This window comes from Hipposideros armiger, unplaced genomic scaffold (genome assembly GCF_001890085.2).
Source record: "Hipposideros armiger isolate ML-2016 unplaced genomic scaffold, ASM189008v1 scaffold_902, whole genome shotgun sequence".
Classification (NCBI taxonomy): Eukaryota; Metazoa; Chordata; class Mammalia; order Chiroptera; family Hipposideridae; genus Hipposideros; species Hipposideros armiger.
Window position 1 is genome coordinate 604605 of NW_017732252.1, and position 26435 is coordinate 631039.

The 26435-nt window shown below is 36.5% G+C and overlaps 1 protein-coding gene and 2 pseudogenes across 2 annotated transcripts in view; all 3 read right to left on the reverse strand.

Moving 5' to 3' along the window:
* Nucleotides 1-4866: 4866 nt before the first annotated feature.
* The window catches only part of DBF4 (DBF4-CDC7 kinase regulatory subunit), a 32006-nt gene continuing 10437 nt past the window's right edge, over nt 4867-26435 (reverse strand). For both annotated transcript variants that reach the window (XM_019630355.1, XM_019630354.1), the window contains 7 exons: nt 26358-26435; nt 19512-19548; nt 16699-16744; nt 13530-13658; nt 12870-12984; nt 8688-8812; nt 4867-7031 (listed from right to left, as the gene is read on the reverse strand). In XM_019630355.1, the coding sequence (XP_019485900.1) occupies nt 6062-7031; nt 8688-8812; nt 12870-12984; nt 13530-13658; nt 16699-16744; nt 19512-19548; nt 26358-26435 (1500 nt within the window). In that variant the 3' untranslated portion in view covers nt 4867-6061. The remainder of the gene's footprint in view (nt 7032-8687; nt 8813-12869; nt 12985-13529; nt 13659-16698; nt 16745-19511; nt 19549-26357) is intronic.
* On the reverse strand, nt 14841-16498 carry LOC109375126 (peptidyl-prolyl cis-trans isomerase A pseudogene; annotated as a pseudogene).
* LOC109375127 (phospholipase D3 pseudogene) lies at nt 17525-19286 on the reverse strand (annotated as a pseudogene).

The following is a 26435-nucleotide window of genomic DNA, read 5'->3' on the forward strand; positions in this document are numbered from 1 at the left end:
TGCTCTTTGGAGGTTTTTCTCCTTCGCTAGGGGATTTTTTTCCCCTCTGCCTCATGCAGCATGGTTTCAGGTTCCCTCACCATCGTGATGATTTGAAAACGCACTCCAGTGTACCAATGTCCCTGCTAAACCGTGGTACCCAGAATTAAGTGCAATTTAGACATGGTTTCACAAGCAAACAGTAGAGACTCTTTTCTCCCTTGTCCTAAATTCTTGCCTATGAGAACATTCCATCATATTTTGGTAGTCACATCACTGCGCTTATTGTCATTTCAAAGAAATTCCCCCAAATCTCCAAATAATGAAACACTTAATAATTCTATATGTGACATGCAATTGTAGCCTGAATAGGGGTTGTAAGTTTTCAACAGTACACTTTACACCCTGATGCAGAAGATCCCATAATGGTCACCATAAAAGAGAATTAGAATCCAAGGGCCTGGAGAAGCCCTTTGCCTTTATCCCCTACATCATGGGCACAAATTCTGACCCAATTCTCTTAATTGGAAGAATTAATTTTGCCTATTTTATAAATATTGTGCTGTTCTAAGTATACGCCATACTTTTTAAAAAAAAAAAAATCTTTTGCTGTCATAATCGATGACTCCCTGGGTGTGTGTTGTGAGCATTTGTAGACAGCAGAACGCATAATTGCTTGGTTCATCAAATTTGCACATTTTTAATGTAATAGCTACTTGCCTTTAAACCACTCCATTTCCTTGGCACAGAATGGACCTCCTGATAGGCAAAGTAAAAAAGAAGATGCCTTCGGCCGGTCGAGTGGCGAATTGGTTAAGAGCTGGCTTGGAACGCCAGAGGGTCCCAGTTCGGATCCCACATATGAGGGCCAGTGACACTGCCCTCTACAGATAAGATGCTGAACAATAGCTCAACCTGGAGCTGGGTTGCCATGAGTCGGTGGCAGCCACGTAGGCTGCAGCCCCTGCTGCAGTGGGTTGCCATGGGCTACTGTGTGTAGCCAGCAGCCAGCGTGAGCAGCCAGCAGCTGCCGTGAGCAGCCATCCAGAAGCTGGAGACTGATCTGCCTCGCCCAGGAAGAGCACAATGATGGTGCCAACTTGGGCTAGTGAAGTGAAATAACGTCCTCCACAACTAGACTGAAGAATCAAAGGACAGCAACTTGTCTGTTCCCCTTCCCCCAATTCCCCAGCACTGTTCCCATCCCCCAATTCCAATAAAAATCTTTAAAAAAAAAAAAAGATGCCTGTGTCTCTGAGGACATAGTTTCTCCAAGGTGTGTGGGGGTGGGGATTGGCAGAAGTAAAGTTATCTCAGTAGCACATTAGAACAAAATATCCCATCCTGTCCTGTAGGGACACAATCTCCTTTGAATCTCCAGGAAGTAATGTGCTCCTGGCCACATCTTGTGTATTTCATATATGTATATATGTGTTTACATTGTTGTCACTGTTTTCATTTGATTCCCACCATAGAGTTAATCAACACATCCATCACCTGTTTTGTTTTTGGTGAAAATATTTAAATTCTACTTAGTTAATTTCAGTTATATAACAACACACTATTATCAACTACAGTCACCATGTTTTACATTAAATTTTCACTTTATTCATACAGCTGAAAGTTTGTTCCTTTTTACCCTCTCCACATTTCCATCACCCCCAGTCCTTGGCAACCACTTTTCTGTTTCCATGATTTTGACTTTTTTTTTAGATTCCACATATAAGTGATACCATGCAGTCTTTCTGTTTGGCTGTTTCACTTAGCGTAATGCCCTCAAGGTACATCCATGTTGTCATAACTGGCAAGATTTCTTTTTCTCATAGCTGAATTACACACACACACACACACACACACACACACACAATCTCACATTTTTTTTACCCATGCGTCTGTTGATGGGCACTTAGGTTGTTTCCTCATCTTGGCTATTGTGAATAATGCTGCAGTGAACATGGGAGTGCAGCAGTTTTTTGGGAAGCTACCACCTCCAGCCCCACCGCTGTAAACACCAAGAGTTAGGAGTTAAGAGAGTTGAGGAGAAACTAAGGTTGTGGGTTTTGGCCCACTGAAAATTACCCTGATCCATACGCTACCTGAACCTCTAGATTCTGAATTCACAGACCAAGTCCAAGCCGAAGCCCAAGCCCATGCTTATGTCACCATCAAAGGCCCCAGATGGGCATTCTAGGTACTTCTGTTTGTGTTTGTACATTTTATTAGAAAGAACTATAAAATAACCACTTAGACAATTTACCTCTAACATGCAAACATAATAAATAAGTTGTAATACAGGAAATCTTTTGTTTTAATATAAGAACAACTCTGTCCAATTTCTACATTATTCAAGTTTTATTCACAGCTATCTTTTGATTGAAGTAATTATTAATATAGTTATTGCCATTTTATTAGTCATATTTATCTTTTTTTTTTCCATCTTAAAGAAGTCCCTCTTACATACCTTGCTAGCAAAACAAAACAAAGTTTCTTTGGTCTTAATCAAAACTACATTTATAGAAATTGATATTTAAGGACCGGCCAAGTGGCTCAGTTGGTTAAGAGCGCAAGCTCTGAGCAACAGGGTCCCCGGTTCAATTCCCATATGGGCCAGTGATGCTGTGCCCAAGCTGAGCTGCCACTGAGCTGCCCACAGGTGGCAGGATGGCTCAGTGGTTAGAGTGTATGCTCTTAGCAACAAGGTTTCCAGTTTGACTCCCCCAAGGGATAGTGGGCTATGCCCACCAGCAACTAAGACTGAACACAGCATCTTGAGCTGAGCAGCTGCGATCTGCCGAAGGGCGGCTGGATGGTGACTGGGCTTGGAACTGAGCTACCTGCACCCTCCACAACTTAAGATTGAAGGACAACAACTTGGCTGTTCCCATTTCCCAATTCCCCAATAAAATCTTTTTTTAAAAATTGGTATTTAAATAAATATAACATTTATTTTGATGTATTTTTTACAGAGCAGTCTAGTATTAACTACACATCCATTGTAGTACCAAAGTGTTTTAAAAAAATAAAAGACCTAAATTCTCATCTAATAACATAAAATAATCCCACATTTCTGGAAATAAGGATTGAAATTCAACAGTTTTAGGTGAGTTTTAATACATATAACCCTTTGCTTTGTTACTCTTTTAAAGTAGGCATATTTTGTCGACATTCATCAGGGTTGTCTACAAATTACATACATTAAAATAACATCTATATATGGTTCCATAAATTATTTTAGTAGATATATTAATCTATGTATGCAAAGAAGTCACTGGCTTCAAAAGCCATTTAAAAGATTCATTAAAAGGTGTAAAATACACCTTTTGCTACAATTGCTTGTCGTCTTAGAAAAATAAACATTTGAGTCACAAAACCACACTGTGTTCACTGCTGGTGTTTCTGGCTACTGGAAAAATAGTTACACTGTCTGCTGCCATTAGCTTAAAGTAATGAAGGGTGCTTTTTTTTTTCCTGTCCTAACATCTTTCTACTTCAGTGCTCTTAATATTAAGGAATTCAACTCTTTATGTGCTTGCTGGGGTTTGTTCGTTAGATACTTTTGGCAAAGCATGTCAGTTTCTATCAAGCAAACCAAGAGTTTTCTATCTACCCTGATGAGGATCTTTGAAAAGTCCTACTTCTGAAGGTGCATTGCAACAGTGTCCTTTTGTGAACCAATCTGGAAACCACAACCACAATTAAGTGCTGTTAGAGAATTAAAAACAAAACAACAAAACATCCTCTCTGGATAGACACAAACCCAAAGGCACCTTGGCCGAGTGGCCTTTACTTGGTAAAAATTAGAAAAAAGTATTCCTAACGCTAAGCAATTGCACCCTCATGGTCAGGACACACACTACCTGCTGCAGGCTGCAGGCTGGATTTCTACCTGCCCGTCTCCTCTTGGCTGGTTGCCCATCTGCACAGTACAACCCACACAAATTCTAAGTGGTGGTCCTGCTACAATTTATAGCATTGTCCAAACAAACTGAAATTTAAGCAATTTTTAAAAAATAGAATACTCATTATGAAGATCTGGGGGGTGGAGTGGTGAGGATGTTTTAAAAGTCCAGTATCAAAATAAAGTGAAGAACTTCTAACTACTTAGAGGGGTTCAACTTGAGCCTTTTTCTCCTTATTAAATACAAGAAAGGCAAAATGACCCCAAACCATCATGGGAGCAAACAGTACCACTGCAAATTGGAAGAGACTGCCACTCTGAAGTCCAAGGATCATAGAGCAAGTTTAAATACCTTTTAATTATTGGGAAAATTTGGGAGAATACAGGTAATACAGAAGGGGAAAAACCTCCTACAAATAATTTTCCGTTTCTTTCAGGTATTTGGAAAGCTTACTATAAAACCTGACCTAGATCCACGTAATAGATATGACAAGTTTGCAAACTTGTTGCAACAGTGTTGCTAACCTTTTTTGATATCAGCAGGATTATTCATTATGAATTTGTACCAACTGGACAGTTAACCAAGTTTTTACTACTTGAAAGCACTGAAAAGGCTGAGTGAAGATGACCTGAACTTTTCGCCAACAATTCATGGCTCTTGCATCACAATGCACCAGGTCACTGTCTGTGAGCAAGTTTTTAGCCAGTAAACAAATAACTGTATTGCAACACCCTCCCTACTCAACTTGATTTGCCCCCCAATGACTTCTTTACTTAAAGATAAAGGAAATATTGAAAGGAAGATATTTTGATGACATTCAGGACATCAAGGGTAATATGACAGCTCTGATGGCCATTCCAGAGTTCCAAAATTGTTTTAAAGCGTAGACTAGGTGCTGGCGTCGGTGCATAGCTTCCCAAGGGGAGTACTTCAAAGGTGACCATAGTGATATTCAGCAATAGGTATGGAACACATTTTCTAGGATGAGTTCACGAACGTAATTGTCTGACCTTGTATACACAGGTGCATTTGTGACGGAAAATGCTACAGTAATAATTTACAATGGAAACAAGGTTTGCATCTATGTACTGTAAAGGGTATTTCAGTGATCTATTGGTATCAATAAAGTTGTTGAAAAGTGAGTATTTCCCATTGATATTGTCCAAATGGTCAAAATAATATACACATCAAAGCATATGAACTAATATATTGGGAACCCTACAGGATTTCAAAAAATTAAAGACTATTAACCGGTTAATTTATAATGACAGTACATTCATATAATATTCAATGGCACTGATTTATTGTGAAAAATATTAGTTGCAAATGCTTCACTCTTGTAAGAACATACTGAAAGGTAAATAAATGCCACCACCTACAGATAAAGTTGAAATTTTTCTTACATTTGAATTTTCTCTAAATTACTGAATCAGCAAGTGCCTGATCAAAGGCAATCCTCACATTTCAAAACTTGTATCTATTGTTCAATGGCACCCTTCCTCTTTCACGTCCTGATACTGAATTAGGGGGTAGAATCATTTTTGGAAGAAATTATTTCCAAAATTAATAATTAAGGACAGTAGAAAAATTACTTTATTCCATATGGTAGTCTGGTTAAACTTTTCCTTCATGGCTTCTATTTACCCCTACAGATAACTTAACCCCTCACTACAATATACTAGCATGGTCCAACTAACATAGTTCACCCTAAAGTGTCAGTTTCTGGTGCAGAACCCAAACATAGAAACTAATGCTTTTTCTCTTTTGTATGAAATTTAGGTTTTTAAAAGCACTTCTGTCATGTTGTGATGGGAGTCTATTTTAATAGACAATAGATATAACCAGAATACCCAAATTTATAGTGCTAAATTTTAATAAACTCAAAATTTCTCTTGAAATTAGTTTTCAATGTCATGAGTAGTAAGCAAACTTACTCATAATAATTCTTAGGAAACAATTATGAACATAATATATAAAATAAGAGCCACAAGTTTATTTTACAATTTTTCTATAAGTTATTCAATTGTGTAGAAAAATGCAATCACCTTTGTTAACATTTACATTTGGTTCTGTAAACAAAATTGGCAAAAAAAACCAAAAACCAAAAAAAAAACCTAGGAATTTTTATACATACTTATATGAATTTCAGTATGATCTTCATCAGTTTTGAAAGGTATTTAAGTCTAAAAGCCAGTAAATGTAGACGTTGAAGGGGAAGAGAACAACATTAACAGATTATTTGAATTTTCCTCTTCCCAAATACCTACATCACATATATCACTGTTTTCGGAGTAGCTTGTAAAACCCAAAAATTCTGACTTCTCTTCACTAGTCTGAAATAAGTCCAGTAGAGACTGTATTGGTGAACTACAAATTCTGTTCTTGTCTTGAGTAATAAGGCATTCAGTTCTTTTTTTATTTAATTCATTTGGTTCTAGATTTTCTTTTTTATTTCTTCCTAATATTTTCACTTTCCGATAGATTTTACCAGAAGGTAAATTATCCATATTCTTCATATCACATTCACTGGGTTCCTTTGGACGACTTCGGGATGGAGTCTTTGCCTGAATTGTTAGCTGCTCCTGGGAGCTGTTTATTGCTGACCGACCAGAATCATGACCAAATATTGAATGAAAGTCCTTTTCTTTCAGATCCTTTGCTGGAAAAAGCACAGTACCTGACTTTTGTTTTGGTTGACATTCACTATTATCCACATTGAAATTAGAAGCTTGTATAGATGTCTGTAGCCTACAGTGATCTACCCTTAGTTCTTCTATGTCATTTTCATTTATAATTGATTTATGTTCACAAACATCAAGAATGCATCCCTGTTCATTTTTATCTGGAGGTAGATGTGTAAAATGTTGTTTTATGTCATTTTCAGTTGGATTTAACATGGAACATTTATTAGGTGTTTTCTCATCAAGTCCTCTCAATTCACTTGAAGGGTAGGGGATGTGTTCTGGAATAAACACAAGCTTTTGTTCAGGTTTCTGGGTTTCTTTATATAGGAAACTCTGCTCCATCACCTGTTCATTATTTTCCCTGAAGTCTTTCTGACAGATAGGTTGCAATTCTAGCTTTTCTTTTGGTTTAGGCTTTTTCAGAACATTTGCAGTAACAGGAGATAGGGATCCAATGCTGTATTTTATTCTATATAGGAAGAAAAGAAAAAAATTAAAATAACTGGTATCAAAAATTTCTGAGTAGTTAAAAAGTAAATTAGTAAAAATCTTTTAAAACTATTTATGAAACTTATTTTTCTTATACAATATTACAAAAAGAAAAAAATCTTAATATTCAGCAAAATTTACTTTAGATATTTTAAAGTAATAAAACTTTATAGACAGTTGAAAACTCCAGTGTACCCTTCTTCTCATCTACATTCTTCCCCTTCCTTCCACAGTTAGCCAGTATCCTGAATCTGATGTTTAAAACTATTTTAACCAGATAAAAGAAAGATTATATAGCAAAGGGATTTGAGTCTCTTCCTAATTTTTCATTATCATGAAAAACTTAATAACTTCTACGCTTTGATTTACATTAATGTCTCTTCATTTTAGTTAGCAATGTAGAAAATGAGGATTTATTGGGAAACCTAAGGCAGAAGCATTCATTCATTCATTATTTAAGTATAAAGTAACATCATAATGAACCAGAAACTTGGTTTTCTTTATACTTCTAAAGATGTCAAATCAGTAATCATTAAGTTTCACACACATATTTGAACTGAAACCCTTTTGTTCATGGAGCCTCTTGATATCCTTGGGCTTTTAGTTTGTATTAGATAATCCTAAATTACATACAAATAGGAAGAAACTTAACCAGCTTACTAATTATGTTTTATGTTATACATGCTAGAGGTAACACGGAGAAATATAGAACTCCATCTCCCCCTACAAAACCAGAATGATTCCTTTTTTATTTTGTTTATATTTTCACTTAAGATTCCTGTTGAATAGAGGATAAATAATGTAAAAATGCTTGTCCAACACTGCTCTTTCCTTTAAAGACTAGAGATGTCGGTGTGACTTGCCCACAGAGATTAAAGTTGTGCAAATAATAGATAATTGATTAAGGAATAATCAATTTATATATTACTAGTTCACAATTTTGCTGCAGTTTTAAGTTTTTAGGAAAACTAATTTTTACAGAAGCCCATAATTTTAATAGTTGGAAATATACCTCCTCTCCAATAATGTATTTTAAATCAGTCATACACAACCATTCTAAATGTTATAAAAATACGAGACTTAGGAACTATTCTACCTAGATTGTAGACTTAACAGAAGTTAAGTGGAAAGCTTCTCAAAACTTCTAAAGATTAACTAGAAATTCCAGTGTTTTTTTAGTCCAAGTTGATGGTAAACTTCACAGCCTTAGACCAGGGGTTGACATACTATACAGCATACAGGCCAAATATAATCTGCCCGTCTATTTTTCTAAATAAAGTTTCATTGGAACACAGCCACTCCCATTCATTTACATACTGTCTGAGGCGTTCGTTGTACAATGGCAAAGCTGAGTAATTCCAACAGAGGTCTTATGGTTCACAAAGCCTAAAATATTTACTATCTCGTTTTTTATAAAAAAAGTTTGCCAAGTCCTCTTCTAGACTATGTTAAGAAGATGACCTTAAAAGCAATCTAAGGTAAGCACTTTTCATAGTGGAGGAGGAAGAGGAAAGAAGTAATCAGTTCTTACCCATATTTACATCCTCAAATATATATTCCTTCTAAGAACAGGAAACTTTAAAATTACTTTTAGTTTAGTATTCTAGTAATTTTAAAACTTAGGCTGATAAATTACCTTTTCTTTTTAGGCACTTCCCTTTCATATTCCACAAAGTCAAAAACTAACTTAGATACAATATCATCAACAACTTGATAGTAATTACTCTGTGCAAAGTTTCTGTGTTGCTCAGTTGAAAGATGCTGAAACAAAACAAAAAAGCATATAAATTGTAAAATTATATTTTTAAACCAACATATATCTTTTTGTTCAGATTTTCTAATATTTACATGTCTCTAAAATTAGGTTTCTAATAACAATTCCAAAGAAATATCCTTTACTAGAGCTTCAAAGGATGTTAAGAAGAAAAAGTAAAAAGTAAAACTGAAACCAGTTGACTCTTGAACAACAAAGGGGTTAGGGGTGCCGACCCCAAGCAGTAAAAAAATCCACATATAACTTTTGATACCCCCAAAACTTAACTACACCAGTTGTTCCTCTATCTATGGGATATTGCTTCTAGGAACCCCCATGAATACCAAAATCCCAGAATGCTGAAGTCCCTTCCCCTATATAAAATGCTACAGATCGATGCATACACTATACATCCATAGACTCCCAATCGCTGATCAAAAACAGTACAGATATTTATTGAATAAAACCTGCATTAAGTGAACCTGTGCAGCTCAAACCCGTTTCTTCAAGGGTCAACTGAACTTTGGTTTTCAGTCAAGTACTAGTTAATTTGTAGTTTCAATGAACTGAAAACAAATGAGCTATATCAGAAAATAAAGATGGAGAAAAACAACAGTAACTTAACACTTAGAGCGTGCTAATATCTTGAAAACACTTTTCCCTCTACTACTTTATTTTATCCTTATACAATTACAACTAAGTAAATAAGGTAGGGCTTGTAAAATATCCAGTGAATGAAGTGTTATAATTTAACATACAAGAATCCAAAACAAGAATTGATATGGTAGAGTAAACAAATGAAGTACAACGAATGCTGTGAAGTATTAAAAAAAAGATTCATAACTAGGGAACACATTTGAGAATGAGCAAATAAATGATCTCAATTACCCCATGCTTACAACGGAGAATACAGAGAAGTTATTCTCAATCTTAAGAGGTCAAGAACAAAAGTAAACAAGTTCAGTGTATTGGGGTGAAACTCACAGGAAACAAAGTTCCCTTGAAATAGGTGGAATCTCCATGCTAATTCTATCATTTGTCAGCTGATTAGGGAATAATATCAAAAAGCTTGTACCAAAATGACCATGGAAGAGCCTTATTTGTTTCATATAATTTTAACTTTTGATGATTTGATTGTAATTCCAAAAGTGAAACTCTCCATTTGTCACAAAAAACACAGTACAGTTGAACCTTGAATAATGTGGAGGTTAGAGGCACCAAACCCCCGCCAGTCAAAAATCTGCCTACAACTTTTGACTCCCTAAAATACTAATGGCCTATTGTTGACCAGAAGCATTACTGGTAACATAAACAGTCAATTAACACGTATTTTGTAAGTTATATGTATTATATACTATATTTTTACAATAAAGTAAACTAAGCAAAAGAAAGTTATTGAAAATCATAAAGACAAAATACATTTACAATGTTTGCCGTCTGTTTACAAGACTGTCAGGACCTACATCAATACTGTCTTTTACAAAACACTAGATATTGTATATATTACTAACAGCAGATATCAAAGATGAAAAGATAATGTGAAAAAGAAATTCATATTTATTTAGATATAATACTTCATGCATTGATAATAAAGCAGCAATATGATTTCTTTATATTGTGTAGAATTGATATGTAATTGATACCGTTTCCCCAAAAATAAGACCTAGTCGGAGAAGCCCTAGCATGATTCCTCCAGGATATAGAGGGCATGCACCCCTCACATGAGGGTTTTATGGCCTGTTTAGGGAGAAGGGTGCCTTTTCCATCAATTCCTTCAGCTTAAAATATTTAGTATGCCAAGGTGCCATATTTTGGGACATAAAACCATAGTATGGCTTATTTTCTGGCTAGGTCTTATTTTCGGGGAAATAGGGTATAATTACTTCATCCTAGCAATCTCCAAAAAATTGTCCAGTATATTTATTGAAAAATAAATCTGTGTATAAGTGGACCTGTGCAGTTCAAACCCATGTTGTTCAAGGGTCAACTGTATTCTGGAATACATATGTATTTTCTTTACTTGCAAAGTTTACCACATATAAGTTATACGTCTAGTAATGCTAAACAAATTAAACACGATTAAAACGTTAAAAGAAATATTAACTAAGTTCTGATTCAATTTCTTCATGTTCTTGGAAGGAAAAATAACTTATTAATTCAAGTAAATTAAGAAAATAACCTCCAACTTTTGTGTAGGTCCCCACTAATTCCACCTAGTCCTTATTCATCCTCTAAGTATTGCTTTAAATGCCACTTTCTCATTTGAGCCTTCTGTGATCCTCATTCTACCGTTAGTACCCTCATTACTTATTACCGTTTCACTTTTGTGACACTCATCCCACTTGCAAATACATGTTTTATATCTATCTATCTTCTCGGCCAGACCATAAGATGTATAAAGGTGGGGAACATGTCTGCCTTGTTTGTTGCTTAATCTTCAGTAATCAACTTTAACGAATGCCTTGATATAGATGAAATTGAATCACTGTGAAATCACTTTAGATTAAAAAAACGAAAGAATATGTTTTTCATTAGAGACTAAGAAGCATATACATGAAAAACTGTAAAACAATTTTTTAAAATATCAATCCCAACATCTATTTTTTTTTCCTTGTGGAAGCCAGTGACCAAGGTTTTCATTTTTTTAGCCCTAAAAATTTTCTCAGCATCAACTTAGAATAACAAACTGATATTAATGAAAGCATGCATTCTAGATTACGCTATTGCAACAACAGCAAAGTAAAATTTAAGGAACAATCTATAATTCAAATTTTCTAAATGATTTTTGGGAAGGGGAAATATTTCTCAGATAGTTTAGCTTCTGATTAAAAGTAATTAAACTTATTAGATTTTTCTCCTTTATTATATAAACAAAACAAAAACACACAAAGCACTAACATATTTTGGGTTATAAAACAATTGAACTTCATTTTAAAATCAGAAGACAAACATAGTTTATGAATCTGAAATTTCTAAATATTATTCTTTCTCCTTAACTTTTCCACCATACCATCTCCAAAAACCAAGAACCATAACAAATCTATCTACTATTTTAAAAATTAACAATTCAAATTATAACAGCTAACATTTAATAAGCAAAGTGCCAGGAACTATCCAAGGTCACACAAACAGGAAGCCAGGATTCAAACTTGGGCAGCCTGGATCCAAAGCTCTTGCTTTTGTTTTTGTTTTTTTAATCAGTTTACAAAACTATAATAGTTTCTATCTTTTTAAACTTTCTCTTCATCCCATATATCCTATCCTTCCAACTATTCTTTTTCTCTTTCTGCTACTAAAAAGAATTCTACTTTCTTCTCATTCTCCCATTAGATCACATGCCTGTTTTTTAATTGCTCAGGCCTGAAACATTACAGTCACCCTTGACTCATCTTCTCTTACTCCAACATCAAATCCAGTGGCAAATCCTCTTGGTCCCACTTTTAAATTATATCCACAATCTGACCATGCTGCATGACTTCCAGTACCACTTAGTCCAAGCCACCATCATCTATTCTTTGATCTCATCAATCAGTTTCACTTAGCATTTTTGCAGTTTATTTCAATATCCACTAGTTTTGTTCCCTCACTTCTATCAGGTTATCTCCTTGAAATATCACCTTCTCTGTGCTCAAACTATCACCTTATCAGTTAGAAATTCCTTGTCTAGTCTAAATAAATACCAACATCCCTATTCTTGCTTTATACTTTCTAATAGCGATATAATGTTCTCTATGTATACTTTATTATTCTTTTATCCAATGGTTACCTATCTCTCATCCCTCTCTATAGAATGAAGTCTTCACAAAAGTAGGGAATTGGTTTCTTTTTTCACTTCTGTTCACCCACATCAGTGATTCATACATAATAGATGCACAATAAATATTTGTTGAATAAATAAAAATGATTTTTTAATATACATTTCCCACTTTGGGCTCTTAAAATTTCAGATAATCCCATCAAAAAGAAATATATGCTACTTAATAATTTATCAAGTTGTAAACCACAGTCAGGTACTTATTTATAGTTTTAGAAATATCAACTCCCTAAATATAAAGTCACATTTACAGTTTCGAGATCTTCATATTTTTGCAAGCAACATTCACAATATCCTTTTTTTTTCTTCTCTTTCAATTGGAGTTGAATTGGGAATCCACCACATTTATCGTCATCAGTTCGGATTCTGGTAGAAATACATGGTAAAGAATTAACTGCTGAACATAAGGAATAATTTAAAAAATTTATAGTCTTCTATCAAACAGAATCTGCCATAATCTGCACAGAGATTCGTATCAACAAATACTTTTCCTTTTTTTTTTCAACAAATACTTTTAACCGTATTTCTTTTTAAACAATTGAGAAGCAAACTAAGAATGTAATTATTCTGGAGAATATTTCAAACCACTTAAGAGAAACACATTTTAATTATTTGCAAATACTTTCATGCCCTCCCCACCCCAATCTATAAGTGTCTAACTGTGATACACTTAAAAGAGATTCAGACTTCAAATCTAGCAAAGGAGCAATAAAAATATAGAAGGGGAAACCGTAACAGTGATCATACATACACATACATACATACACACACACACACTCTTTCTCTTTCTCTCCCTCTTTCCCTCCCTCTCCCCACACCCCTCTCTCTCTCTCTCACCCATCCACCATGGCATTAAATGAATTTTAACGTTTGTGTATAAAAATAAAAAATTACTTGAAGGGTAAACCAACCTTAATTTAACCTGAGTTTGCTTTTGGATGCTAGGTGGCTTATCTACATCAAATGGACTGGAAGGCTTCTCAATAGAATAATTTATTAAAGGCATATTGGTCAGCTGAAGATAAAATGGTCTATAAATTCTAAAAGAGTGAAAAGAAAAATACATGAGATTCTTTATGATGAAAGAAAACATGTTTGATGTTTTATATTTAAAAATCAAGTTAATTCATCTGGAATCTGAAATAAACAATAGAAATCAGGCTTCCCTTTCCATTTGTTAGACCTAATTTTTTTTAATATTAAAAAAATGTTTTTTCAATTGCGGTAAAACATAAAATTTACTATCTTAACCATTTGTAAGTTCCAGTTCAGTCGCATTAAGGACATTGTTATGCAACCATTAATACTGTCCTGTCCATCTCCAGATTCTTTTCATCTTGCAGAACTGAAACTCTATATTCATTAAACAATAACTCCCCTTTCTCCCTTTCCCACCAGCTTCTGACAACCACCATTCTGCTTTGTCTCTATGAATTTGATGATTCTAGGTACCTCATTAAATGAAATCATGCAGTCTTTTTCCTCCTATTTCACTTAGCATAATACCTTCAAGGTTCATCCACGTTGTAGCATGTTAGAATTTCATTCCTTTTTAAGGTTGAACATTCCATTGTATGTACATTATCCATCCGTTAACATTTGGGTTGCTTCTGCCTCTTGGCTGTTGTGCTGCTATGAATAGTGATGCTATGAACATGTAGGTGCATGTATCTCTTCAAGACCTTGATTTCAATTATTTGGATATATACACAGAAGTGGAATTGCTGGGTCATATGGTAGTTTTATTTTTAATTTTTTGAGGGACCTCCACACTGTTTTCCATAGGTGATGTATCATTTTACAATCCCACCAACAATGCACAAGGGTTCCAATTTCTCTACATCCTCGCCAACACTTGTTATTTTCTGGTGTTTTGATAGTTGCCATGATGTGAGGTGAAAATATCTCATGTGGTGTTTATTTGTGTTTCACTAGTGATACATGATGTCGACCATTTTTTCATATGCCTGTTGGCAATTTGTATATCTTTGGAGAAATGTCAAGTCTTTTTTTATCAGGTCATTTGCTTTTCTGTTGTTGACTATATTAACACCTTATTAAATACATGAGTTGCAAATATCTTCTTCCATTCCATGGGTTGCCTTTTTACTCTGTTGTGGCCTTTTGTGCACAGAAATTTATACTTTTGATGTAGTCCAATTTATCTTTTTTGTTTGTTTAGCTTTTATTTCATAATCATAAACTTAACTCTGCAACCCAGCTAGACTTGGAGGGGGCCAAGGAAAATATGGAACCCAATGAACTGCAACAAGAGCACAAAGATTATGTATGGGGTGTTCTGAGCAGATGGGGGTGAGAGGTGCCCTCTCAAGATACACAAGGAATGGTCTGGTGGTTAAGATAAACAAATCAAATTTACCAGAGTTGTCCACAGTCAGCAATGGTGATCTTGCTAATCTTCCCATTCCTGGACCCAAAGTGCTCCATGGCCTCCACAAAATTAATGCCAAAGACCACATGCTTGCCATCCAACCACTCAGTCCTGGCAGTGCAGATGAAACACTGGGAACCGTTTGTGTTGGGTCCAGCAATTGCCATGGAAAAGATGCAAGGACCATATGCTTCAGGATGAAATTGTCATCATCAAACTTCTTCTTATAGATGCACCTGCCACCAGTGCAACTATCGCGTGTGAAGTTATCACCCTGACATATAAGTCCTGGAAAAATTCTGTGAAAGCAGGAATCTTTATAACCAAATCCCTTTCCCCCAGTGCTAAGGGCACAAAAGTGTTCTGCTGTCTTTGCAAACAGATCCAAAGAGACTCTGCCCAGGGTCTCACCATTGATGGCGATGTCAAAGAACAACGGTGGGCTGACCACAGTTGGACAGCGGCTCCTGGCGGCGTCTGGAAGGCCTATTGCTTTTATCTTTTGTTGCTTAGGCTTTTGGTGTCATACCTAACAAAGCGCTGCCAAATCCAATGTCATAAAGCATTCCACCTGTTTTTTTTCAGGAATTTTAGTTTTAGGTCTTTGATTCATTTTGAGTTAATTTTATATATAGTATAAAGTCAAGGTCCAACTTCATTCTTTGCATGTAGATATCTACTTTTCCTAATACTGTTTGTTGAAAAGACTGTCATTCTCCACTGAATGATCTTGGCATCCTTGTCAACAAATCTTTTGACCATAAATGTAAAGATTTATTTCTGGGCTCTTTATTCTATCCCACTGGTCTCTATATAAGTCTTTACAGTTTTTATGACTGCAGCTTTGTAGTTTTGATATCAGAAAGTGTAGGCCTCCAACACTGTTTTTCTTTTTAAAGATTGTTTTGGGTGTTTAGGGCCCCGTGAAATTCCTTATGAATTTTAGGATGGATTTTTTCTCTTTTTGCAAAAAAAATCACTGGGATTTTGATAGGGATTGCACTGAATCTGTAGATCATTACTGGGTACTACTGACATCTTAACAATATGAAGTCTTCAAATCCATGAACATGGGATGTCTTTCCATTTATTGGCATCTTCTCTAGGCCTAATTTTAAATTGCATTTTTCCCCCACAGTAACACATTTCACAAAAAGAACATTCAACACCTCAGTAAGTACCCAAGAGAATTAATCACACATGTCTAAAGGAGTAACTGGAAAGTCAAAGAGAAAAATAACCTAATTCTCCCATGCTCAATTAATTTACTTATATCTTAATCTTCATTATGTATTCTATAAAACGTCAGAGTAAATTTAGGAGCACCACCATTTAGATTATACTTAGATTTTGTATTTCCAAACAATACCTAATAATTTATTTTTCAGAAATGTGGAAATAATCAAATAGTAGTTATAAACTATATGGTACTGCATTTACCCAGACAATAGTTATCTGAAATATTTTAAAAAAATGAGTTGGTCTCATGATTGTTCTACACTAGATATTTCAAGGAATTATTATTTACAACATACTAAAAATAAACTCAGTATTGGAACACAAATTAATTAATGCTACATTCTGTAACTTGTGCCATATGCCTATCAGTATAACAGTATTAATGGAGACACCTTAGTTAATTTTTCTCTTTCAATATTGTATCATAGAGCTTAAACATGGATACTTACTGGCTCGCATCTTCCACCTTTACAAATGGCTTTTTGAGTCTACCTGCTTTAGAACATACAAAACATGATATTAGATATTTACACATCCAGGACTTTTTTTTAAACAAAACTACTCTGGCTAAAAAAAACCCAAATATGTATTTATTATCCATTTTATTTCAAGGAGAAGTTTTAAGCGTCAGGAAAGGAATTTTACAATATCACCCTACTCCAAAATAACAGAAACTCTGTCTATATTCTGAAATTCTTAAATTAAACAGATCCTTCAAAGGATCTATGAAGAGAATTCAGAAGGATCAAGAGCTAAAAAAGGAAAAAGAATTCAACTTTTATTTTCACTAATCTCTAACTGAAATTGAACATTTCCTTCAATTATGCACATTCGCAACAGGATCACAGTAGCATTACCAGAGCCTATGATTTTGATAACAATTGAAAGATATTTTGATATCACATTCATTATTATAGATATCTCAAAGCATCATTTATGCTCATCACATCAAAATTACAGTAATAATTAGAATCACTGTAAGAACTTGATTTTAATATGTAATAAAAGTATATCAGTATTTCATTAAAAATATTCTGATAACTGAATTCCAATTGAGTTTCTTAGGAATCTAATAATTTTTTTTAAATGTTTAAAAAAATATTATTCTGAGAAGTGGTTCAAAGGCTTCATCAGATTTCCACAGGGGCCCATGTTCTAAAAAAAGAATAGGAACTACTGAAAAAGGCATTTAAAGGGTTGTTTACATGATTTTTAAGGGGATTTTTTTTTTTTTTTTACAGACATGTTATTTACTTCTTATTATGACCTTGGGCCCTCTTTGCCCTGGGAAGGGGGTGGGCCACGGGGCCCAGCATGCACTCCCACTTCTTTGGGGGGCTGATCCCTCCCCCAGCTCGGCTGGGTCCTGGGGCCTCAGCGTCAGGCCAGTGGGGGCAGAGGTAGAGGTGGGAGAGCAGGGGGGGCCTGTGGAGCCACAATGGCACAGACAGAAGCGGGGGCACGGGGACAGGGACCGGAACCCAGGACACCTGGGTCTGTGGGGGCCTTACAGGCCGAGGCCTGTCCTCTGGGCAAGGCCTCAGAGCAGGCAACAGGCATTGCCCACGCTGTCAGCTGCTGTGTTGAGGTCATGGCTATAAGGGGAGTCCCAGTCCCTCAGGAAAACAGCCTCCAGCTGATTCCGCAGGCCGCCATGCCCATTCTGTGTCACCAGCAGTGAGGTGCCCTCTGTCTCCATGAAGTAGCTGCCAACCAGTTGGACGTTCTGATGTAGGTGGCACGTTCGGTCACCATGTACTTGTGGTTAACGCGGGCATATGGGATTCAGGCCTGGGCCTCGTCTGCAGGGACCACAAAGAGTTTCACTTGGATGTCAGAGTGGGTGTGGTTGACATGCAGGGCAGCCAGGGAGAGCAGGAAGGCCCACATGGATGGCTCAGAGTGTCCCCAGCAGGTGATCAGCAGACACACCTTGATGCCCCGCTCATAGGCTGCCCGCCGCAGCCCATCGTCAATAGCAGGCCAGAACCTGTGTGGGTGGGAGAACTCCATGGTGGGCAGGTAGTTCATGACTGCAATGTAGATGAAACTCTGGGCACTGTCCACCACATTTAGCAGGGCCTTCAAGTCTGGGGTGTGGCTACTTGGACACAGTGGTGGGGGCGCACTTGCCAGGTAAGCCAGAGCAGGGGTTCCGTTGAGGCAGATCTCCATTGGTGCCTTTGGATTGTAGTGGGTGTCATAGGGCCGGGGCCAGGGTGACGGGATGGAGCTGCCCGCCTGGCCCAGGTACCAGTAGGCCTCAAAGATCTTGGTCAGGTCTCGAGCTAAGCAGCTGCAGTTGTACATGACCACACCCAGCTCCTTGACCTGGGTCAGGGAGCACCAGTCCATGTTGGCACTGCTGATGTAGAAGTGGGTCTGGTCCACCACCCAGAACTTTGTGTGCAGGACACCATGGGTCAGCCTCTGCATGTCCACCATGCGGACCTCGGCACCACTATGCAACAGGGTCTGCAGGTCTGCCTGGGGCTGAGGTCTGCTGGGCTTGCTCACAGCAATGCGGACCTTCACACCTCAAGGTGCCAGGGTCTGTAGCTGTCGGAGGACCTCCTCATCCTGCTGGGCAGAGGGCTCTTGAGTGTGGGTGTCATTGCTGGTGAGGGTCCAGTAGAAGGAGGCGATGTCTAGGCTGCTGTGGGCCCCAGCGAGCAGGCCCAGCCAGGCCTGGCTGGTAGAGGGGTTGCCCGTGGAGGCATTGGGGAAGTCCAGGCCCTCAGGAATGCTCTCTGCAGGGGTCATAGCAGGGGGCTGGGCGTTGGTTGGGCCCAAAGAGATGCAAGTCACCATATTCCCATAAGAACAGCTGAGTCATCAGGGCACCAAAACCCAAAACCGCCAGGATGAGGACCAGCAGGACCCAGCGGGCTTTCTTCTCTGCAGCCTTCCATGCCTCAATCTCATTCATGGGCAGCTCATTGGCAGGCTTCTCAGCAGGCACCTTCAGCTCCTGATACATCAGTTTGGGCTTCACCTTGCCAGGCAACCAGGGAGCATGAAGAGCCCAGGTGGGAAAGTGGGTGTGTCAGGGTCTCCAAACTGGGAACAAAAGCTGGCACTGTGTAGGGTGTTCTGGGCCTGGAGGGGCCTCGGCCTTCATCCCAAGCTACAACTGCTGCCTTCGCGGGGCCCCAGATTCTGCCCCAACAGGCTGAGCAGCAGCGAGTCAAGGGGGTTTTTAAATGATATGTTCTATTTTCTAAAGTAAACCAAACACATTTAAGGATATCAAAATACTTACTTCTTGCTTTCTGTGTGCCAATACCTACTCTTTTCCCCTAAAAATAAAATAGATATAGTGAAAATACTGGGTTTGAAAGCATAGCGAAAATAGCAACTGCAGTTGTGCTCAAATTCCTCAAGAAAAAAAAAAATCACATAGGGAAAGAATCATATAAAAGAAGGCTGATTATTGTGGTGTTTTGGGGAAAAAAAAAACAACAGAAAAACTTGCCCTTTACAATCAACGCAACCAAAGATGTGAAAGAAGACAATCATTTAAGAATTAAAGATCTCAACCACTGGAATGGAATAAAGTAATACAAGCTCTCTTTACAATACACGCAACTAGTGCCTTCCATTCGAGCTATAATTGTTCTTGTCTTCACAGAACAACCAATAAAGAAAAGGTATAGTTAATGAAATAATCTAAAAATAGTCATATAAGTTATTTTTATGCCCTTCCTTAGCAAAACCTTTGTGATAAACTGAACGAAAGAATTATTAAAAATGTATTACAGTCTGTCAATTACAGTCAAGATGGAATACATTCAATATGGTTAATCAATCCCACTGATTACAACTAAAACCTCTGGACAAAATACAACAAGCAACTACTTGCAGACTGAAAAGTAAACAAAAGCAGGCATATTGTGGAAAGTAAAAACTTGGAGGCTACCTTTAAGGGGATCCCATCTTTTCTCTTGCAATGTTGCCTTAAGGATGGGCCTAGAGTCATGGAGTTGGCAGCAACATCAGAGTCTACGGTTAAAACTGTTATACAAACCCCGTCTTTCTGGCTAGAAAAAACCAGGAAGAGGCTCTTGCAGCTCAAAGAGTAAAAGAGACTCTCTGTATTATTTCTTCTTTCTCTTCTCCTACAGTTTTGCCCTGAGGGTGGGCCCCAGTTATGAAACCACAGTTGTAAAAGTGCACAGGCAGCTAAAACTGAGAAACCCTTGACTTTAGGACCAGATGAACTAGGAAAAGGTCCATTGCAGACTAGAGAGTGAAGGAGAAACTGCAGAGAGCAGCAAGCTAAAGAAGGGGATCCCTAGTTCCCTGTATAAGCCACCTAGGAACCAGGCTTAACTCTAAGCTGCATATGCCAAGTAAGGGCAGACCCAAATCAGCACAGCAAAGGCTTTGAAAATGGAGCTCAGATTTAAACCACTAACCAAGTCTTGGACTAACCTACAAGTGATGCACGTGCAGAACAGAAAGCTGCATACAAGACTTTGAAAAGTGAAACTGAGATTAGAACCGCCACCTACAGGAACTGAACTGAGACAGAACTGATAGTTTGAACAAAACTGGATGATCACCTAGTAAAACGACAGCGACAACAAAATCAGCGTTCTTCACTGTATTATAATACATCTGAAGTCTATACAACAGAACATTAAAATGTCTATTATACAGTCAAAAATTATTTGACATATTAAGAACCAGGAAAACAATCAATTCTTGAGGGGAAAAGGACAATCAGTTGCCACCCCCAAGATGTTTCTAATGCCAGAATTATAAGAAAAAAGACTTTACTGTAAAGGTAAACATACTTAAAATGAGTGGAAAGATACATGTTCTCAGCAGAGAACAAACCATAAAAAAGAATCAAATGGAAATTGTAGAACTGACAAATATAGAATTCACTGAATTTCGCTTCACAGAATGAAGTGTTAGTGAACTTGAAGCAAAATGAATAAAAATCTTCAATTAGATGAACAGTGATAAAATGAACACAGCCTCAGGAAACCAACAAGCACCTTATATTTTAACTATAATTAATATAAAAAGGTCTAACAGTGTTACTAGAATTGTAGGAAGAGAGAAAGATGAAGAAAAAATTTTTTAACAAGGAACTGAAATTTTCCAAACATAAATTTAGATTCAAGAAGCTCAGTGAACATCAAACAACAATCTCAAAGTAAACCATGCCTGATCCTATTACAACTGAACTGCTGAAAACCAAAGATAAAGAAAAAATCTTGAAAGCATAGACAAAAATGAAAATCACACAAAAGAACAATAATTCGAATGACTGCAGATTTCTCATCAGGATCCATGTAAGTCAGAATACAATTAATTGTAGAATAATCGTAAAGTGCTGAAATAAAGAATTTTTGATTCCTAATTCTTTATCCAGTGAAAATATCTTGCTAGAAAGAAGGTGAAATAAAGATTCTCACATGGAGTAAAAGTACCAGAATCCACTGCCAATAAACCTGCTCTTTAAAAATGCTAAAGGGAGTTCTTCAGGCTAAAAGAAAATAGTTATCAGAGGGAAACCTTTGGGCTTTCAGGGATAAAGAAAGAGCAAAAGGAAGGATAAACATTTGGGTAACTATTTTTCTCCTCTTATGCTCTTTAAAACATGATTTTTTTCAAGCAAAAAGGATAACATTGTGTGGTGGATTTTTTTAATATATGCAGATGTAATAAAAATAACTATACCATAAAGATTGTTGGGAGGGGGTAAAAGGCTCAAAAAGTTTTAGGGCTTCTACATTTTATTAGAAATAGATAAAATATTAATTCTAAATAGACTGTGAAAGGTTACATATGTATATTTTAAATCCTGTAGCAACCACTAAAACAAAACAAAAAAGAAATACAGTCAAAAGCCAATAGATAAAAATCTTCAAATCATTTGAAAGGTGGCAGGAAAGGGAGAAACAGAGGAAAATATAGAGAGCATCAACATAAAACTATTAGCACATGGGCAGGCCTAAATTCAATGACATCAATGATTACATTAAGCATAAATCACTAAAACATACTAATTAAAGGAGACTGCCAGATTTGATAAAAAGACAACTTTTCCTATAAAGATACAGATATGTTAAATGTAAAAGGAATCAAAAAGATACATCATGCAAACACGGATGAAAAGGAAACTGGAGTGACTATATTATATCAGACAGAGCAAACTTCCAAACAAGGGATACTAACAGGGACAGAAAGGATATTATAATGATAAAAAGGTCAATTCACTAAGAAGACATAAAAATATTAGACGTGCACACACCTAACAAGGTTCAAAATACATTCATCAGAAGCTATCATAGAACTGGAAGGAAAAATACACAAATAAATCCACAATTATATTTGGCAACTTCAATACTTACAAACACTTCTGCCATCAATTTGACAATTTAGACAAAATGTACAAATTCCTTGTAAAATACAAACTACCAAAATACACTCAAGAAGAAATAAACAACCTGAGCTTCCTCTAATAATGAAGAAACTGAATTCATATTTGAGAATTTTCCAACAAAGAAAATTCCAGGCCCATATAACCTCACTGGTAAATTCTACCAAACATTTAAGAAGTAAAACTGATTCTACAAAAACATGTCTAGAAATTAAAAGTGGAAATGCATGCGAGCATTTTATGAGGGCCGCATTATTACCCTGACACTAAAACCAAAGGCATCAAAAAAAAAAAAAGACGACCAGTATTCCTCATGCACACATATGCAAAAAATCCTCAACAAAATAAATTTCAGGTAAACAGAGAGAAAAAAAAACCTCAAAGCACTTTTAAAAAGTAGTGGAGCAAAATACATTTATCCAACCTACAATCTAACAACAGTATTTGAGAATGTAATTAATGTTAAAATTCACATTTAGTGTTCATAAGATTTATATATGTCCATTCAAGACTCATAAATGTATCTTTCTTAAAAAGTTTTATTTTTTACTACTTGGCAAACCAAAAATATTTCAGAAGCATTTTTTTCCTCACATACAAAAAAAATTTCAAGTACTGGAAATTAAGTTGACCAATTACATATCCTGGATTATAGAAGTATTTGGTATTCCTATCTCCTCTTTGTTTGGGGAGAAAAGTAAGATCTTTTTTCACAGCTATTTGTCATCGCTTTTTATTGTTTCCCTAGTGCCAGGCACACAATAGGCACTGAGTATTTGTTGAATATTGAATGGATAATGGGGGTTACTTGTGTAAACAAAACCCAGTGTTGAAAAATATAAGAAATGATCTGAACCCTCACGGAGCTTATATCAGATTCAACACACTGGTTAGGCACTGAAACCTGTTAAAAGATATCTTTCAAATCTTCCCCTCCCCTGCCCTTACTACCTTAAGGAGGCCTTCAACATTTCTGATTACTGACATAGCATCTCAGAATACTTTTTAAACTATGGACTGTGACCTGTTAGCAGGCTGTAAAATCAATTTAGAGAGTTGTAATCAGTTTTTTAAAACAAAAGAGAATACTATAAAAATACTGGCATGAATCACATTAAGAATTAAATAGTTTCATGAAATTTGTCACAGATATATATGAGTGTGTGTAGACTTGTGTGTGTGTGTGTGTGTGTGTGTGTGTGTGTGTGTGTGTATTCAGAGTCCATAAATGTCCTATTTTTTTTCTAAATTAAAGTTTACTGGGGTGACAACTGTTAGTAAAGTTACATAGGTTTCAGGTGTACAATTCTGTAATACATCATCTACCATGTTTCCCCATGTATATATAAGACGCACCCTTTTTTGAAATATTTGGGGTCTAAAAACTGGGTGCATCTTATACAGTGGTTGTAGATTTCAAATGCCGTAGATGGAACTGAGGACGAGGCAATATATGAAGAGTGATTTGTCATCAGACACAGATGAGGACAAGCTAATGGTTGGGAATTTTGACAGTGATGAGGAGTTGTATGAATTTTATGATGAATAAAACTTGAGTTTAATAACTTTAATACATTTTTTTTTCAAATTTTGGGCCCCAAAATTAAGGTGTGTCTTATACAAGGGGAAATACGGTATACATCACATTGTGTGTTCACCACCCAAGTGACTGGATAAAGTTGTGGTATATATTCATAAATGTCCTTTTGAGTTTAAAGTTTCATACATTTCTTTCTATATACAATCCAAACAATCTACAAAGTACATTAGCATATTTCAATAAAAGACTATCCACTCATCATTTTGCAAAAATTTGGGAATAGCCGATTGGAATTTTTTTTTGCTTATAAATAAGAGAGCCAAACAAATAAAGTACTAGTAGTTTTATTTAAATACTAAGTAAATTATCTGTTGCTTTCTGAAAAGTATTCAAATCTTATATAAATTAAGAATTTATTAAAAATGTGAAGTTCACAAAGACTTTAAGAATGTATTTAACATGCATATATCCGGTAGTCATGATGCAAATATGTTTCTTACTGAAAATTAAGAGTCTAGTCTCGCCAGCAAATATTCTTTACTGACAACCAGAGGATCTTTCCAAATTGCCATCCAACCAGTTACTCGCCTATTAATAATCTCTCATTAATTTTCCAAACCCTTCAAGATACAATTTAACTCCTTTATAATGTAGTTTCCTTTATATTATCTGAACTTGCTAATTTTTCTAACTTCATTTCCTGTCATTCTAATACTCACTGATCAAAGTTGTTTTAGAATACAGAAAATTTCTAAAACAAACCATCCTACTTATGACATTATCTTTATATGACCTTCTATAACATTTACTTTCCTTTTACATTATAGTCATTTAAGGATTGAAGAAAAAACAGACTGTAAAAGAATGCTCTTAGAGATGAAAACCATGGCAAAGACAAAGGTAAGAGATGAGAGAAGTTCCAGAAGAAAATAAGTAGTTTGAGGAGGAAATGGACAATAGCTTAGAGAACCAACATGACTGGCTTTAAAAAGCGTTAATCTGATGTGGCATTTGGTCAGTGGTTTTACACCTTATAGGTTGAAGAGTGAATGCAAAGTATAAACACGGAGATTTGAGAAGACTGGACAGTAGTTAAGTAGGGACATGAGATCAAGGAAGGTTTCACTGTATTTGTTTCAAAAGATGGAAGAGGGGGCCGGCCGAGTGGCGCGATGGTTAAGAACTGGCTTGGGATGCCAGAGGGCCCCGGTTCGGATCCCACATATGAGGGCCAGTGACACTGCCCTCCACAGCTAAGATGCTGAACAACAGCTCAACCTGGAGCTGGGCTGCTGAGTCGCCGGCGATGACGTAGGCTGCAGTCCCTGTGGCGGTGGGTTGCCATGGGCTACCGTGTGTAGCCAGCAGCCAGCGTGAGCGGCCAGCAGCTGCAGTGAGCAGCCGTCCAGAAGCCGTCGACTGATCTGCCTTGCCCAGGAAGAGTGCAATGATGGTGCCAACTTGGGCCAGTGAAGCAACGTCCTCCACAACTAGACTGAAGACCGTAAATGACAGCAATTTGTCTGTTCCCCCTTCCCCAATTCCCCAGCGCTGTTCCCATCCCCCCAATCCCCCAATAAAAATCTTAAAAAAAAAAAAAAGATGGAAGAGGACTGATTATGTATTCAGGCTTCAAAGAGGAAGCTAGTAAAAAGGAAGCAGCTGAAGATATGGCAACATTAGGTCTAATAGGGTGTAATAGCCAATGTACTTGTTTAACAAATATTTTGAGGTTAAGCCCAATAGTCATACTATACAATATTCTGCTATACCACCATCTAGAACAGTTGAAAAATGAGTGTATTTTCTGTTTATTTTCCCAAAGAAATACATTATTCAGATTAAGAACTTCTCATGCAGTAGGATAACTGTGATGTTTTCCTTCAGAATGAATAACAGTATCTGTTAAAAGCAACAGCAAGCAAAGAGAAAAAACAAAACTATGCTACCATCCCAAGAAAAACTTTTATCTCATGAATAAATCCTGAAGTTAAATGATACACAACAATTTAATGAAATAACAGAAACATGCATACAGTACACAGGCTTACCTTACCCCTAGGATATTCTGGCAATAATATTTTCTACTTGGCAAGAAAAACCTACAGATACGCAAACAAAAACCAAACTTGATCATTTTCTTTAATTAAAAATTAAGGAAAATAACATACCACATCTCTTACAGAAGTGCTTGATTTCTTGAGTAAATACAATTCGTTTTTCTTTTGTTCAATGTAGTGTCTAATGTC